This window comes from Cydia pomonella, chromosome 26 (genome assembly GCF_033807575.1).
Source record: "Cydia pomonella isolate Wapato2018A chromosome 26, ilCydPomo1, whole genome shotgun sequence".
In the NCBI taxonomy this organism is placed as follows: Eukaryota; Metazoa; Arthropoda; class Insecta; order Lepidoptera; family Tortricidae; genus Cydia; species Cydia pomonella.
In genome coordinates this window covers 7,761,702-7,778,342 of record NC_084728.1, presented here as the reverse complement: position 1 = coordinate 7,778,342, position 16,641 = coordinate 7,761,702, and the positions used below count along the sequence as shown (strand labels likewise).

General features: G+C 36.2%; 1 protein-coding gene across 12 annotated transcripts in view; it reads left to right on the top strand.

Annotated features, from left to right (window-relative positions):
- LOC133531992 (phosphatidylinositol 4-phosphate 5-kinase type-1 alpha) overlaps positions 1-16,641 on the top strand; it is a 126,068-nt gene that overhangs the window by 70,826 nt on the left and 38,601 nt on the right. For 10 of the 12 annotated variants that reach the window (XM_061870459.1, XM_061870460.1, XM_061870457.1 and 7 more), the window contains exons 5-12: positions 3,559-3,723; positions 4,496-4,648; positions 5,153-5,308; positions 5,626-5,768; positions 6,627-6,668; positions 10,427-10,519; positions 10,801-10,933; positions 16,361-16,448. In XM_061870459.1, the coding sequence (XP_061726443.1) occupies positions 3,559-3,723; positions 4,496-4,648; positions 5,153-5,308; positions 5,626-5,768; positions 6,627-6,668; positions 10,427-10,519; positions 10,801-10,933; positions 16,361-16,448 (973 nt within the window). The remainder of the gene's footprint in view (positions 1-3,558; positions 3,724-4,495; positions 4,649-5,152; positions 5,309-5,625; positions 5,769-6,626; positions 6,669-10,426; positions 10,520-10,800; positions 10,934-16,360; positions 16,449-16,641) is intronic. The other 2 variants (XM_061870454.1, XM_061870452.1) reach the window with 1 other exon arrangement.

The window sequence follows — 16,641 nt, the reverse complement described above, 5'->3', positions numbered from 1 at the left end:
CCGGGTTCAAATCCTGGTAAGGGCATTTATTCGTGTGATAAGCATGGATATTTGTTCCTGAGTCATGGGTGTTTTCTATGTATTTAAGTATTTTAAATATTTATATATTATATGTATCGTTGTCTAAGTACCCTCAACACAAGCCTTATTGAGCTTACTGTGGGACTTAGTCAATTTGTGTAATAATGTCCTATAACATTTATTATTTATTTATTTATATGACACTTGGCAGATATGAAATAGTTTTAAATTTGATCCCACGAAAGTTCACGTCAAGCGTAATCGGCGTTATCTCCCCCTCAACCTACATATTCTGCACAGTCAATATGACGTACCATAGAAGAGGAACTTAGACCAGATAACGTCATTGCAAAAAAGCTTCACCATACCCAGTTAAGTATTATTTATATCCTCAAGCACCCAAATATTTAGACATAATGACCTCAATTACGTCATAATTTTCTCGGCATCCGATTGTCGGATCGACAGTTATATGACGTCACTCGGACGTCAGCGCACATCGAACGTCATTTGTTTGAATCAATTCAACCGGTTTGAAAGATGACTTGATGCTGATTGTTTGAGTGTAATGATTTTATTATTTAATTAGACTAATTACTTGTTAAGTTGGCCATTGTTTTTGGGATTTGTATGAACGTTATTGTCTGCTGAATTGATGACAAGATAATGATGACTAGGTAAGTGAGAATAGATCATCGACACACTTGATTCTTCAAAATGGAGTTGTCATTTCAAAAAGCACTGAAGTTCGCTATAATTATCATGAAATATTTCTGGCATGACATAAAAGTTTGTAGGTCAGTTAAGGTAAGTCGCTTTTTTAACGACGGAAAAAAATAAATCGAACGAAAATGGACTAAAGATCGATAAGAGAATAAATATATCGTCACACTCGCAATCACCAATTGCAAAGTAATAGTTTTACAGCAATCAACTTTGTTTTGGTACTAGTATATACAACTCAATGTGGCTCTGAACATTTGGTAGTAATTGATAGCTAATTTCGCCAGTCTAAACAAGTCTTCGGTAGTATAGTGGTAAGTATCCCCTCCTGTCACGCGTGAGACCGGGGTTCGATTCCCCGCCGGAGAGGAACTATCCGCTTTTTTATGGATTGGCATCATGGATCATTCGGATAATTATCAATGCTCGGAAACTGGTTAAATTCTCGAATTCGTATCATGTACTTGGGGCAAAACCTTTTAATTTCGGTTTCGTTCGTAAAACCGTTATTTTTAAACTGGTTTAACGAGAACATTTTTATTAAGTTCTTGTCATATTAACCGGTTTAGAACAATAAAAACCGGTTTCCTTCTATGTCGGTGTCTTTGTTTACGCGGCACACCACCAGGCCGGCTGGCCGTCCCGTAACTTGTCGAATAAACCGGTTTATTTAGGTTACAATAAAGTTCTTAAAATGTTCGCGTTCTTATGACAGTTCGGAGTAAAACCGATTTTAAAATTTTTATTTATTTTTAAAATCGGGTCGAGCCTTGAAAATTACTAATGCTGTAGGTACTCTGTTTTATTTATTTTATTTAAACTTGGGAATCAAACAGGCAAAATAGTATAATAAGATAATTAATTTAGACAATTCACAGCCAGTTCAACAGTTCACACAGTTTCCACTTATGACTAATATTATTTATGATTGCTCAGACAAGACTTAATTTATTAGGTTACTACAACACCAATATATTTTGTGATACACATTACAGAGATAATTATATGAGAAGACACGTATATATGCCATTAACATTTTTAAACAATTTTACTTACATTTATTTATTTTTTACTTTATTATTGTTTTTTTTTTTTAATCGCAGAAATAAACTATTGGAGAGACATGTGGTTTATATCATGATCTATGTATTTTTCTTTACAAGCTCTGACTAGGAGCCTATTTCTTGCATACGCTGTACAACACAATGGAGTATCAATAAAGCTTACAGAACGAGTACGCCGATTCGGACATCTATATGATATTTTTGAGAGGAGATTAGGAGAATGGGTCAAGCCATTTAAAATTTTGTATAGAAATATTTGATCACTGATTTCACGACGCTTATAAAGAGGTACTATATGTGTGCTGTCAAAATTCCAAAATCAGTATTTTAACCTATTAATAAATATATTCTGAACTTTTTCAATTGTCTCAATGTGAAAAAAAATGAGGACACCAGACTGTGCTAGCGTATTCTAAATTTGATCGGACATATGCATTAACTAGAAGTTCTAATGTTTTAGGGTTTTTAAAATCCTTGCTTTGTCGAAATAAAAATCCCAACATTTTATATGCCTTAGACGATATTTTGTTTGTTACTAATAAACATGCAAACTTTAAATTAATACGTAGGTATGGTACTCCTAACTAAAAGTGATTTTTAACTCCGGGCAGCTTTCATATAATATTCAGCAAGGATTGTACCTGCGTCGGCTACGTGCGATATAGCCGCCATATCCTCGTCTGCCTTCGTGAATAAAATATATACGGTGTGCTTGTTTACGGTAAAAAATAGCAAACACAATATCTAACTTACATGTAATGATGTGTTTAAATTCTAACTGACTGGACCCGGGTACGACCTTAACCTACGTCCAAAAGAGAGGTATGGGCATTGTGAATGTCATCTCGCTTTGTGTGATAGGACACAGCACAGCGGATGTTATTCCGGTCAGTAAGGTTGCCAGAGCTCAATGAGGGTGAGGAGTGTCAGGGCGGCAACGCGCATGTAACTCCTCTGGAGTTGCAGGCGTACATAGGCTACGGAGACTGCTTACGATCAGATGGCTTGTATGCTTGTTTGCCACCGACGTAGTATTAAAAAAAAAACATCACCCAAGGCGTCTGCATTTGCTTCTTATTGTGTACTAATATAGTAAAAAGAGTCCATTTAAATCAAGAATTTGTGAGTTGCCTAACCAAAAGTCCGAGTTTTGTTAAAAAATTCCTTTATCAAAATATAAGAACCTACTTTAACAAAACAGTTTCATAATCATTTAATGTTTTGCATCAGCTGCTCCATTATATCCATTTTTACATTTCGAGGGGACAAACAGATAAAATATACTGACATAATGAGAATGGTACCAATTGTTCATCGTATACTTCACTGCTGGACACATTTAAATTCAAACATAAAGTTCAGTTGTGCTGTCTTCAAGATTTCGAGAAACACACATGATTAAAAACCTAAAAAAAAAGAGATCCCACGAATGTAAATTGAAATAGCTTGTACAAACACAAAATTCAGCCACCAGTTCCCCAAAGGCTAACTGGAAGAGATCCCATACAGGGAAAACTTTGCCTTTGATGTTTTTCATTAACTGTTTTTCCCGTGGTTCTTTTTCTATGTACCATATTGAAATGAATTAAATATTTTTTATTTATTTAAGGCAACTAGTGGCCTATAGATAAATACCTTAAAACTAGCAAACATATTATAAAAATATATTTTAAAACAAACACTATAAATCACATTATGGTTGCGATATGCTTATGGTGTTGATATTATAACATCTTTTCACTTTTTCCAGATGTCAATGTGCAGCGCCCCCCTACGCGAGCTAAGCAACCCGGGCGCGTCCGGCTCCATCTTTTATCTGACAAACGACGACGAATTCATCATCAAAACAGTGCAGCACAAGGAGGGCGAGTTCTTGCAGAAGCTGCTGCCGGGATACTACTTGAACCTCGATCAGGTACGTCGAACTATTCATCCATCTGACAAAACCATCAAACTTCAGTATGACGAACGACGAATTCAGCATCGAAATGGTGCAGCACTATGAGTGCGAGTTCTTGCAGCTTTTAGGACAGTCAAAGAATCATGTTTATTCAATAACCAATGGTGCCCGTTTACTATACTATAGGTTGCCTTGCTTCAAATCTTTTAATTTGAGTCATTTGTCTTGACAGTCACGCATTGAGAACATATTTAGCTCATAAAAAGTGTATGATGTGCATAAGCGTAGTATTTAATATAACCAATAGCTTTGTCCTGGCCATATCCAAACTCTGTCTGTCTGTGTGTATGGGTGTGTATGTTTGTATTGTCCGGTGTATTCTGTGTGTCATTAATCCTGCTACCTCCCCTAGGTTGCAGACGCAAAAAGACCAGTCGGGCGGCCAATGCTGCTCTTCAAAGATTGCGTCAAGCGTGATATGGTTGCTTTCAATATCCCATGTAACCAATGGCAAAAACTGGCAGGAGACCGACCCATGTGGCGTCGTGCTATTCATGATGGTCAATCCAAGCACGGCGACGCCTGGTTCACCTGTTTTAAAGAGAAACGCATGAGGCGACACGAGTAGGCCTCCACCCACCTGGGGAGCATACACCTGCCGTGTGTGTGGACGTGGGACCCTCTCTCCCATAGGGCTATACAGCCACGAACGCAAGTGTCGTTACCAGGATCATATAAAACATCTGACACAGATGAAAAGGCCTCTTATATGTAACTCTGTCCACAGAACCCCCGCACGTTACTACCAAAGTTCTTCGGTCTCTACTGCTACCAGTGCAACAGCAAAAACGTGCGGTTGGTCGCCATGAACAACATACTGCCTTCGTCTGTCAAACTGCATCAGAAGTACGATCTCAAAGGCTCCACGTATAAGAGAAAGGTAACAGTGTAAATATGGGAGCATATAATTTAAGGCTAAAACTATGGTTAGTAGCTTTTTTATCAGCTTTGTCAGGATCACATCGTTATCAGTTTGTGTGTCTGTCCTTCTAGTTGCACCCTAAAGGAGCCTGGGGTTCGCTTTGTCAACCCAACCAAGAATTAACCCAGGCTTAACTATAAACATAACTTATGAAAGTGCCATTTGCTTTGCCTTCCTCCCCAGAGTGGGAATAATCTACCTTCCTCACAATGTTATCCTTGATCGAAAAGCGATTAGTATTCAATGATATTTCGTTTCTTGCAATAAAACTTATTATATCAAAATGTTACTTAAGAGCTCTTCATACTCGTACCATCCAAAACGCCTTTAAAAATTCGAACTGTAAAAGTCGAGGTTCGAACTCACAACTTTTGGTTTGTAACTCGCATGGTTTTCAGCTGCCACCAACGCTCCTGTCTGTCTATTTGTCATTAGAAAACTAATCTAATCCTTCTCTTACAGGCCAGTAAATCGGAACGACAGAAAGGCTCCCGCGCTACATACAAGGATCTGGATTTCATGGAACACCACACCGAGGGCATTTTCCTCGAGGCGGAAACTTATAACGCGCTTATAAAGACTATGCAGAGGGATTGCAGAGTGCTGGAGAGTTTTAAGGTAAATATAATAAGTAATACAACAGAAGGGTGATATATACGATGATCTGGACTTCATGGAACACTCCACCGAGGGCATTTTGCTCGAGGCGGAAACTTATAAAGACTATGCAGAGAGCTTGCAGAGTGAGGGAGAGTCTTAAGGTAAATATTATCAATAATCGGAACGACATAAGTTGATCTGGATTGGGCGCCCTTATGAGATGAATTTACAGATAAATAGTATCGTATGCCTAAATAAATTATATGCAAAAATATTCAAACGTACCACTTTCACATTTAGGTACGAATATAATATTATTTTGTTATTGTTTACAGATCATGGACTATTCCCTTCTAGTCGGCATCCATAACCTTGACGAGGCGCAACGCGAGAAAACCGAAGCTAGAACTCGTACGGAATCCGGACAGAGCGACGGAGAGGAAGACGGCAACAAGAAGACCGGACTGAACCGGACGAGGTGAGCTTGGCGGCCGAGCTGAGGCGTGAGGTCTTGAATTATCATGAAAAAAATCCCTAAGACTTGATTGTAAAGTGATGAAAAGTCTAAGAAAAAATCGTACCTAGTTTGACATGTGAAGTAAATAGATGGTGCTGTATAGATTCGTATATATTGCGATAAATCTGGTTGCAAAAAAAATATTGATTTCAATACAGTGATCCAATAAAAACATGGTGGCGTACAGAGCCTGCTGTCAAACTCGAGGCACGATTTTTTATTAAACTACTCTACTACAATCAATAAATAAATCAAGATCTGAAGTTATTATATTCACAGCCAATTTTATGAAATGCACATTACCAATATCATTACCGACCTGTCTGGCCTAGTGGGTAGTGATCCTGCCTATGAAGCCGATAGTCCCGGGTTCGAATCCCGCTAAGGGCATTTATTTGTGTGATTAACACAGATATTTATTCCTGAGTCATGGGTGTTTTCTATGTATATAAGTATGTATTTATCTATATACGTATGTATATAGTCGCATAGTATACCCATAGCAAAGTCGATTTGTGTAATATTGTACCTAAAAATATGTATTGTATTTATTTTTTACTTCATGTGTAAAATATCTAAATTTTATTACATTCGTATGCGCCTATATGCGCACGCGCAGTTTAGAATTCATCTCCATTTGCTGTTCTTTGATATTTTTGTAATGTATTTTAATTGCATAGTATATTTACTTATGTATAGTATAACATATTTTAAAATATATCAATGAATACCATATAAAATGTATCGTATAATGTAATTATATATAATTTATCACGATTATTTAGGGTGGCGGCATTATTGTTTATATAATCATTTCAGATGCGACAGCGAGGACTTCAAAGCCCAAGTGAAAAGGACACAGTACGGAATATTTGTATAGATAATGAATGTCATAACACGCATTTGTTCAGCAACTAACTTGTGTCGACATCGATAGATTATATCATCGAAATATAGGTGTAACATTACTCAGTATGACCATAGAGAAATAAGCACTCACTGCATACATCAGTTTTCTTACTAAAATGCTTATTATTTTCTTATTCGACATCTAGTGTCAAGTAAAGGATTTATCAGTACTGCTATTTGAAGGTAGAGGTACTTCCCCAGTTGGGCTCTGCTCTAGATCTGGAATGACATCCGCTGTGCTGTGCCCTACCACACTAAGCGAGATGACATTCACAATGCCCATAGCTCTCTTTTGGACGTACGTTAAGGACCAGTTAGTTAGAATTTAAACACAACATTACATGTAAGTTAGATATTGTGTTTGCTATTTTTTACCGTAAACAAGCACACCGTATATATTTTATTCACGAAGGCAGACGAGGATATGACGGCTATATCGCACGTAGCCGACGCAGGTACAATCCTTGCTGAATATTATATGAAAGCTGCCCGGAGTTAAAAATCATTTTTAGTTAGGAGTACCTACCATACCTACGTATTAATTTAAAGTTTGCATGTTTATGAGTTACAAACAAAATACCGTCTAAGGCATATAAAATATAGGGATTTTTATTTCGACAAAGTAAGGATTTTAAAAACCCTAAAACATTAGATTTTGGACGTAGTGTAAGGACGTACCCGGGTCCCAGGTGCAGGCAGACCGAAAATAAGATGGCGGGATGACTTGGACGCATTCTATCCAAAATGGTGGGAAAATGCCAACGACAGGGTCGAGTAGAGAAAACGATTGGAGGCCTTTGCCTAGTTGTGAGACACAAAAGAAGGCTAACAAAAAAAAACGCGTTTTAGCCACGATGCATCATACATCAACGATGGATTTAGATTAGTCGTTATGTTTATAACTCGCCAGAAGCGCTGCTTTAGTTTTTGTCGTGTTATGAGTTATGTAAAGATTCTAAGAAATCATGTTTTTCTTTATGGCAGGGGAAGAAATACTTAATATTACCTTACCTACAATAGATCTCAATGTTCTGAATTTATAGAGAGCGTGCATGAACTGTAGGAGGCAGCACAGGAGCCGTCAGATTTTTGGCGCGAGGCGTAAATGTGATGTTTTTTGTTCCGATGTAGCCCACAAGATGGCAGAACCTATTATGCACAAGAAAACACGTGACGTGTACATGTGCATGTTTATGGTTCCGATTCAGGCCACAAGATGGCAGACCCTCCAACGCGCACGGTCCCTATTAACATTTTCTTATGTTTTGCCATGTTAATTCCGTATGTTATCATCCTTTTTATTAACTTCTCAGGTATAGCACTAGTATCTAATCACAGAAAAACTACTTACACAGATGAAATACACATCTATACACATTTAATCTATCAATGTCGACTATTAATGCGTACTAACATGGCCTTGACTTTGTGCGCGTCCGATCCTAACATGTGACTGTATATAGGTTATATATAGCAGTTATAAGCTCTGTTATAGTCCATAAAAAAAAACGCTAAATATCTGAACATCCAGAATGTAAAGTTATCATGATCAAGTAACGCGAATAACGATTTCATTGCTTTTTTAAATTGATGATGCAAATTTAAATATCTAGGGCAAAGAGAATTGATTGTAACAGAGTGGTAAAGTCTAAGAAAAAAAACGTGCCCCTTAGTTTGACATCTAAAACAGATGGCGCTGTACTGCGCCGTATGTTTTGCGGTCACTCAATTGTCAAACGTCAACTTTTGACAATCAGATACCGCAAAATGTATGGAGCTGTACAGCGCCATCTCGTTTACCTGTCAAATTCAACGCACGAAATTGTCTTAGATCTTACTCAATCAGTGTTTTGATCTAGGGATAAAAAGTAACACTTATCGAGTAGATATAAATTGACATTTAAGTTTGCATCGTGAGTCAAAGGAACACGCAATGATTCGAGTTACTCTTTCAAACCCATGGTTTCCCATTGCGAGTAATTTCTATGGACTATGACTTTTTGATTTATGAAGAATTGCATGTACAATTCTACCCGGTAACATAACTTGTAGATTTGTAAGTGATGATGCATGTCCCTGGATAGATTATGAAGACCTTTTAACTTTCGTGAAATACAGTCCGAAAAGTATTATAAAATAACAACATAATTATCAGCATGCCCCTACTATTAAAGCTCGGAACCGGTTTTAAAAATAGCTGTATAATAGTAGTAGTAGTAGTAGTAAAACATAACTGTACAAAAAGATACATACAACGGCAAAAACACATCATTTGTACAAAGGCGAACTTATCCCTTTCAGGGATCTCTTCTAGTTAACCTTTGTGCAATTGAGGAAGAGTTGAAAAACGGCAGACATCAAAACTGTACTAAACGGCATAAAAAGAAAATATTTAATTTCTTAAAAGATAAACTTATAACCTAAATACCGGTTTATTTCGGTGTTACTCCGAACTTCATAATAACGCGAACGTTTAAGAACTTTAATGTAACCTAAATAAAACCGGTTTATTCGACAAGCGACGCGACGAGACAGCCGACCGGCCTGGTAGTGTGCCGCGTAAAAAAAGACACTGCCATAGGCAGAAACCGGTTTTTATTGTTCTAAACCGGTTAATCTGACAAGAACTTTATGAAAATATATTCCTAAAAACCGGTTTAAAAACCAAAATTAAAAGGTTTCACGCCAAGTACACAATAACGGCTTGGTAATTTAACCGGTTTCCGAGCTTTGTCTACTATTGAGTAAGCCACTAATGAACTAATTTTGTAATATCTACCAAAAATCTGTCCTCTTTTACTTAACAATAATTTGGTAGTTAGGTATACCTTATTCTATTAGATTTCTGCTATTTTTTACCACCTTCCCTAGTTTATCCAAAATAATAATGTAAGTTATGTCACTTGACTATGATGTAGATACTCTTAGTTCGTCATGTGGTTGATACGAGTAGTAAATGTCCTAGAATATTGACAATACTTCTACCTACTGATTCACAAATAGCTACACCAAAATGAAAGAATTAATTGCAGAAACCATCTAGAAAACCTGTCTGTAACTTCGTAGAAAAACACCAAGAGTATAAATGTCTAAGAAGAGTTCTTGCTTAATTGATATGGAAAAATTGTATTGTTTTACTGTTATTAAGCTATTAAACTCTAAAATTAGCTTAAATATAGTATAGTATGACACTAAATTCGATGTAATATGTTCTTACATTACTTTACCTTCCATAATGTGGCGTAAGGGAATTTGTTATATACGTGGATTATCAAAGTAAACTTTGTAGCCACAGTAAATTTACTCCCATCTTGGATGATTAAAAACGCCATTTGACTTTGATCCTTATTCTTTCACTGATATGTGTTAAATTTGTTAAATATCAAAAAGTGGCGCCATCTTTTCGAGTATAGGCCAAAGGTATGGCGACATCTCTTCAAGCGATGGCGCCATACTTTTGGCCTAAGATGGCAGTAAAATTTACTGTGGCTACGAAGTTTACTTTGACAATTCACCTCTATTTCAAATTCTCTTTGCTACAATGACCCATTCAAAATGATACACATTTTGATATCGTGACTTAAATCCAACACAGCGCCATCTAACCACAATGTTTAGTACCTATCTACAACTTATGCAACTGTTTTCTACACATATCAAACCCTCACAGCGCCACCTAACCACAACTAATGAAACCATTTTGTACGCAGGTCAATAAATAGACAGCGGCTCGTGGCGCACTCTACGGCGATGGAGAGCATTCAGGCGGAAAGCGAACCTATTGATGAAGAGGATGATGTGCCGTGAGTATACCTTTCTCTCTCACTCTCTTACCGTAGTGTTAACCCCGGTTGCGTTCAGCGGTTCATGTCCTCACAAGCCCAGGAGCTCAAATGTTCGCTTTCTGAATTTTCTGTCTAATAGTTTTAATCATGTGTCGAAAGACGGCAGTAAATTGGCTGTGGCAAAAAAGTTTTCTTTGACAATCCAAAGTCTCTATTTTAAATTCTCTTTAGTAAAAGACACTAGTTTGAACATTATTATCTTTCAACACATCTTAAATAATCCTGTACAATTTTTTCAGACCGGGCGGCATTCCAGCACGGAATGCGCGCGGCGAACGTCTGCTACTCTTCCTAGGCATCATTGACATCTTGCAGTCGTACCGACTTCGCAAGAAACTGGAGCATACGTGGAAAAGCATGATACACGACGGGGTGAGTGCGACTGAGACATAAACTATACATTCCAGCACGGAACGCGCGCGGCGAGTGTCTGCTACTCTTCCTAGGCATCATTGACATTGACATATAATTAAAAAGCCTTTTAATTCCTCCAAAAAATTAAGTACATAGTTTTGCATGCATTTATTAATGGTTATTTTCACTACAAATAAATTATCACTTAAATAAATTTTCACCCTATATATAGCATACATCAAAAGCTTGTAACATAAATGCACCTTTAGAACTAGCTTAAAAAAAGCAATCTCAAAATTATATGAAAGTATGACGTTTATAATGACACTGCCAGACTTTGACCTATTCAAGTCGGTGCAAAGCTTAGACCAGCATTTCCCAAACTGTTGATCGCGGCCCGTTAGTGGGTCGCAAGAGAATATTGACAGGGCCAAAAAAACCAAGTGCAGCCAAAGATGAACATTTATCATTAGAAAAAAAAAAACTTGGGTCCCTATTTCGAGAAAGAGTAAAAAAGCTCGTCCCGTTCAACAATATATGTTTTCTGTGATGGTAAAAAATACAGTTAGACCAAGTTAGAGACTCGGGTCTTTTGTAGGGAGTTTTTGTTTGAGTCCTTTTATTATTATTATTTAAACTTTGTTGCACAATAAAAATAAGTACAAATGGCGGACCTTAAGGCATTCTCTACCAGTCAACCATAGGCAAAACAGAAATTCTCGAATGTGGGTGCAGTGAGAAAAATAATTCAAAAGAAATGACAACCATAAAAGTAATTTTAAATAACCATTTTCAATTTTGGACATTAATAACATTATTTAAAATGTTACACAAATGATATTACTACATAAATATATAGACATATTACTATATAAATACCAATATATATATGAATAAATCTAACATATAATATCAACATACATACTATGCATATGCGCGGAGGATTTAGTCTAGGAGGATTCAATAACGCATAAATTGCTTTACTTTTATTTACATTGACGGAGTCGTTATTCGGAGACTCGAGTCCTTTTCAGTTCTCTTAAAAAAAAACTCAATAAACCTCGGGACTTAAAAGACTCGGGAGTATTTTAAGCGCCGAGTTTCGTAAAAACGAGTCGAGTTCTTCAAATTCAGACTCAAAAGACTCGAGTTCATACCAACACTATATAAAGCCCCCTTTTTAAAGCCGCGGTTTCACTTAGTGTTCTTAACAAACATTTTGTTTAGAGCAAATGTTTGCTCTTACTAGTTACTACTGTTTCTATTCACCGAACGAACGAACGATTGTTCGCCCAGAACTGTTCAGAGCACCAAGTGAAAACGGGGCTTAAGACGGCTAATTTTTCTTTGTTTTTATTTAATTATTTATTTCAAGTAACTTTAGACTCATAAATATTGTTAGTATGCACTTACAGCTATGTTAATGTGGATGCCTAAGACTAAGACGTGGGTCCCGAATTTAGAAGTTTTTGTTAGGTGGGTCCTAGGGACTCCGTGCAGTATGTAATAATCAGGCCTCGGAGTATTTTTAGCACGGTAAGACTAAGGAGAGCTATGGAGTCTTTGTTAACATTAAAATTAAATTCATACTCATACTCATCCTCATTAATTAAGTTCGTCCGAATCGTTTTATAAATACTTAGACTACTTATATGTAATTAATTCTGTTTACATATATTTAATTAAATGTTATATTATAAAAAAGTAATAATATGTATATGTGTATGTTAATATTATTATATTACCCATATTGCAGTGTCATCGCTCCAATATTTTATTTAAGTACTTAACGTACCTACATACTATAATTACTGTTAAGATAAGGAACTATACGTTGTCACTGGCCGCTTTAGATAATGCACTTAATGACATCATATGTCATGTATCAACATATTAAGACGTATGATTTGTTACTTCAATATATTCATTTAAGGCAAATTTCGGAATAAATTGCTGATTTCATTATGACGGATCCACAAATATCTGAAAATTTGCACTGGATTGAACCGTACAAAGATCTTATATACGATCACGAAAAATGTGTAGTAATGTGTGTGTCTTGTGACGTACATCTCACGCAATTAAGACACACTTTTATATTAAAGCATGTCAACAGCATTCTACACAATACAAAATCTCGCCAACGTTCTTCGTTTATACAGCGCTGGATAGAACCCTATGAAGAGTTAGAGTATAATACCGATCAAGCAGTTATATACTGCACTGTGTGTGAAAGTTCTATAACTAGATTGAAAAAGGACAACGTTCTGAAACATGTTAATTCTGACAAGCACCAAAAGAAATGTGGAGCTATAAGCGACTTCTATATTGATCTCTGCTTGTTCCTGGTTACCTGCAACATTCCTTGGAACAGACTTAATCATCCCGAATTCCGAAAATTCATGGAAAAATATTGCTGCCCAATAACGAATAAAAGACTTCCACACGAATCAACTTTGAGAAAATTTTATCTCCAAAAAATTTACAACCCAGTTATGGACAAAATAAGGAACTCATTTAAAGATTGTTACCTGTGGCTTTCCGTGGACGAAACAGTAGATGTTATTGGTAATTGCGTTGTCAATGTTATAGTAAAGTCATTACAAGGATCCTCGTGTCGACCCTTCTTACTATCATGTAAGGTATTAGAAAAAGTCAATGGAAACTCGATCGCTGAAGTGGTAGAAAATAGTCTTATGTTTTTGTGGCAAGGTAATTTCGAAGGTAACATTGGCAAATTTTTAATATTTTGCACGGACAGCGCTGCATATATGCTTCTCGCAGGCAAAATTTTAAAACGGAAATTTATCAACATGAAACATGTTACTTGTTTAGCGCATGCCCTAAATCGTGTTGCTGAACAAATAAGATCAGAACATGAAGGAGTCAACGCCTTAATATCAAATGTAAAAAAGATATTTCTGAAATCGCCACAGAGAACACGAATATTTAAGACGATGGCCCCTGATGTGCCCCTACCGCCGCGGCCTGTAATAACCAGATGGGGGACATGGTTGAATGCTGCATTTTACTACGCGGATCATTATGAGCAAATAAAAAGTATTATTTTTGAATTTTCAAGAAAAGAAGCCATCTCTATAGCAAACGCCCAAACCGCATTGATGGATATGAACATGCCAAATGAGCTTAGTTTTATTAAAGACAATTATCAGGTTATTGTTGAATCTATTACAAAATTACAGTGTACAAATATTCCATTAAAGCAAGCGTTTCAAGTAATAGACGACATTACACAATTTTTAGGGTTCCGTAGCCAAATGGCAAAAAAACGGAACCCTTATAGATTCGTCATGTCCGTCTGTCTGTCCGATTCTGTCACAGCCACTTTTTTCCGAAACTATAAAAGCTATACTGTTCAAACTTGGTAAGTAGATGTATTCTATGAACCGCATTATGATGTTCACACAAAAATAGAAAAAAAACAATAAATTTTGGGGGTTCCCCATACTTAGAACTGAAACTCAAAAAATCTTTTTTCATCAAACTCATACGTGTGGGGTATCTATGGATAGGTCTTTAAAAATGATATTGAGGTTTCTAATATCATTTTTTTCTAAACTGAAAAGTTTGCGCGAGAGACACTTCCAAAGTGGTAAAAAGTGTGTCCCCCCCCCCGTAACTTCTAAAATAACAGAATGAAAAATCTAAAAAAAATATATGATATACATTGCCATGCAAACTTCCACCGAAAATTGGTTCGAACGAGATCTAGTAAGTAGTTTTTTTTTTAATACGTCATAAAAATTTAAAAAAAAAAAATTTTTCATCAAACCCATACGTGTGGGGTATCTATGGATAGGTCTTCAAAAATGATATTTAGGTTTCTAATATCATTTTTTTCTAAACTGAATAGTTTGCGCGAGAGACACTTCCAAAGTGAAAAAATGTGTGTCCCCCCCCCTGTAACTTCTAAAATAACAGAATGAAAAATCTAAAAAAAATATATGATATACATTGCCATGCAAACTTCCACCGAAAATTGGTTCGAACGAGATCTAGTAAGTAGTTTTTTTTTAATACGTCATAAAAATTAAAAAAAAAAAAATTTTCATCAAACCCATACGTGTGGGGTATCTATGGATAGGTCTTCAAAAATGATATTTAGGTTTCTAATATCATTTTTTTCTAAACTGAATAGTTTGCGCGAGAGACACTTCCAAAGTGAAAAAATGTGTGTCCCCCCCCCTGTAACTTCTAAAATAACAGAATGAAAAATCTAAAAAAAATATATGATATACATTACCATGCAAACTTCCACCGAAAATTGGTTTGAACGAGATCTAGTGAATAGTTTTTTTTTAATACGTCAATAAATTAAAAAAAAATTTTTTTCATCAAACCCATACGTGTGGGGTATCTATGGATAGGTCTTCAAAAATGATATTTAGGTTTCTAACATCATTTTTTTCTAAACTGAATAGTTTGCGCGAGAGACAGTCCCAAAGTGGTAAAATGTGTGTCCAAAGTGGTAAAATGTTGAACAAGATCTAGCAAGTAGATTTTTTTTTAATACGTCTTAAATGGTACGGAACCCTTCATGCGCGAGTCCGACTCGCACTTGGCCGCTTTTTACATGTTTCGGCCCTGACACGATTAGAGATAAATTTGTAAAAGTTCTCCAAAGGAACCCAGATATTAATGAAATACGAACGATGGCAAGCTCACAACAATTTGAGGAAGTTCTAAAACATGCTACTTTAACTTCAGTCGATGTGGAAAGATCTTTTTCGTGTCATAAGTGGATTTTTGACCAACATAGAACATGTTTCACTCCAGAGAACATGGAAAAAGTCTCAATTATTTACACATTTTACAACTGGACTGATGAAATAAACAACGTACACGTACCATGTGAAGATTTTGAAGAACTCATTCCTATAGCTACGTGTTCTATGGATATTGATTGTTAATTCTATGGGGTTGTTTACCTTCATATTATTTGTTACTCGTCAATGAAGATGGTGGTGTATTTTTTATAGCTATTATTTATTTTATGAACTAAATTAATGAGGATGAGTATGAGTATGAACTTAATTTTAATGTTAACAAAGACTCCATAGCTCTCCTTAGTCTTACCGTGCTAAAAAAACTCCGAGGCCTGGTAATAATATGTAAGTTGTGACCTGTAAGTTATTATTACCAATAAAGAATGTCTATGTCTATATGACACTAAAAGAGGCAGTTAGTAACGTGACCACAATGCTAGGTTTCGTGGAGGAGCTGGGGTGACTAGAGTAGTCCTACCTCGTTTTTACGCAATATGGGCACAATGGTTGTCGATTTGCGGAAAATGCCCAGCTTAACTAACTAACTAGGTGGGTCGGTACCAAGTCAACTTTGGGAACCACTGGCTTAGACAAACTCATATATTTGTACCTTACATGGCGACCTTGCAGTTTAAGAAATTCACGTTTTATTTTTCAGGACACTGTGTCAGTCCACAGACCCAACTTCTACGCTCAAAGGTTCCTCGACTTCATGGCCAAGACCGTCTTCAAGAAGATACCTTCGTGTAAGTGTTACTTTACAATACACGTTTTTATTTTTTATCTTACTTGATACATTTGAGGAAAGGTTGAAGGCACACTTAAATTAATAAATTTAAAAAGATGTTTAAGTGTGTAATTGTTTATAACAAGGCTCGGGAACAGGTTAAATTTCCTAACCATGTACTTCGCGTTAACCTTTTTATTTCGGTTCAGTTC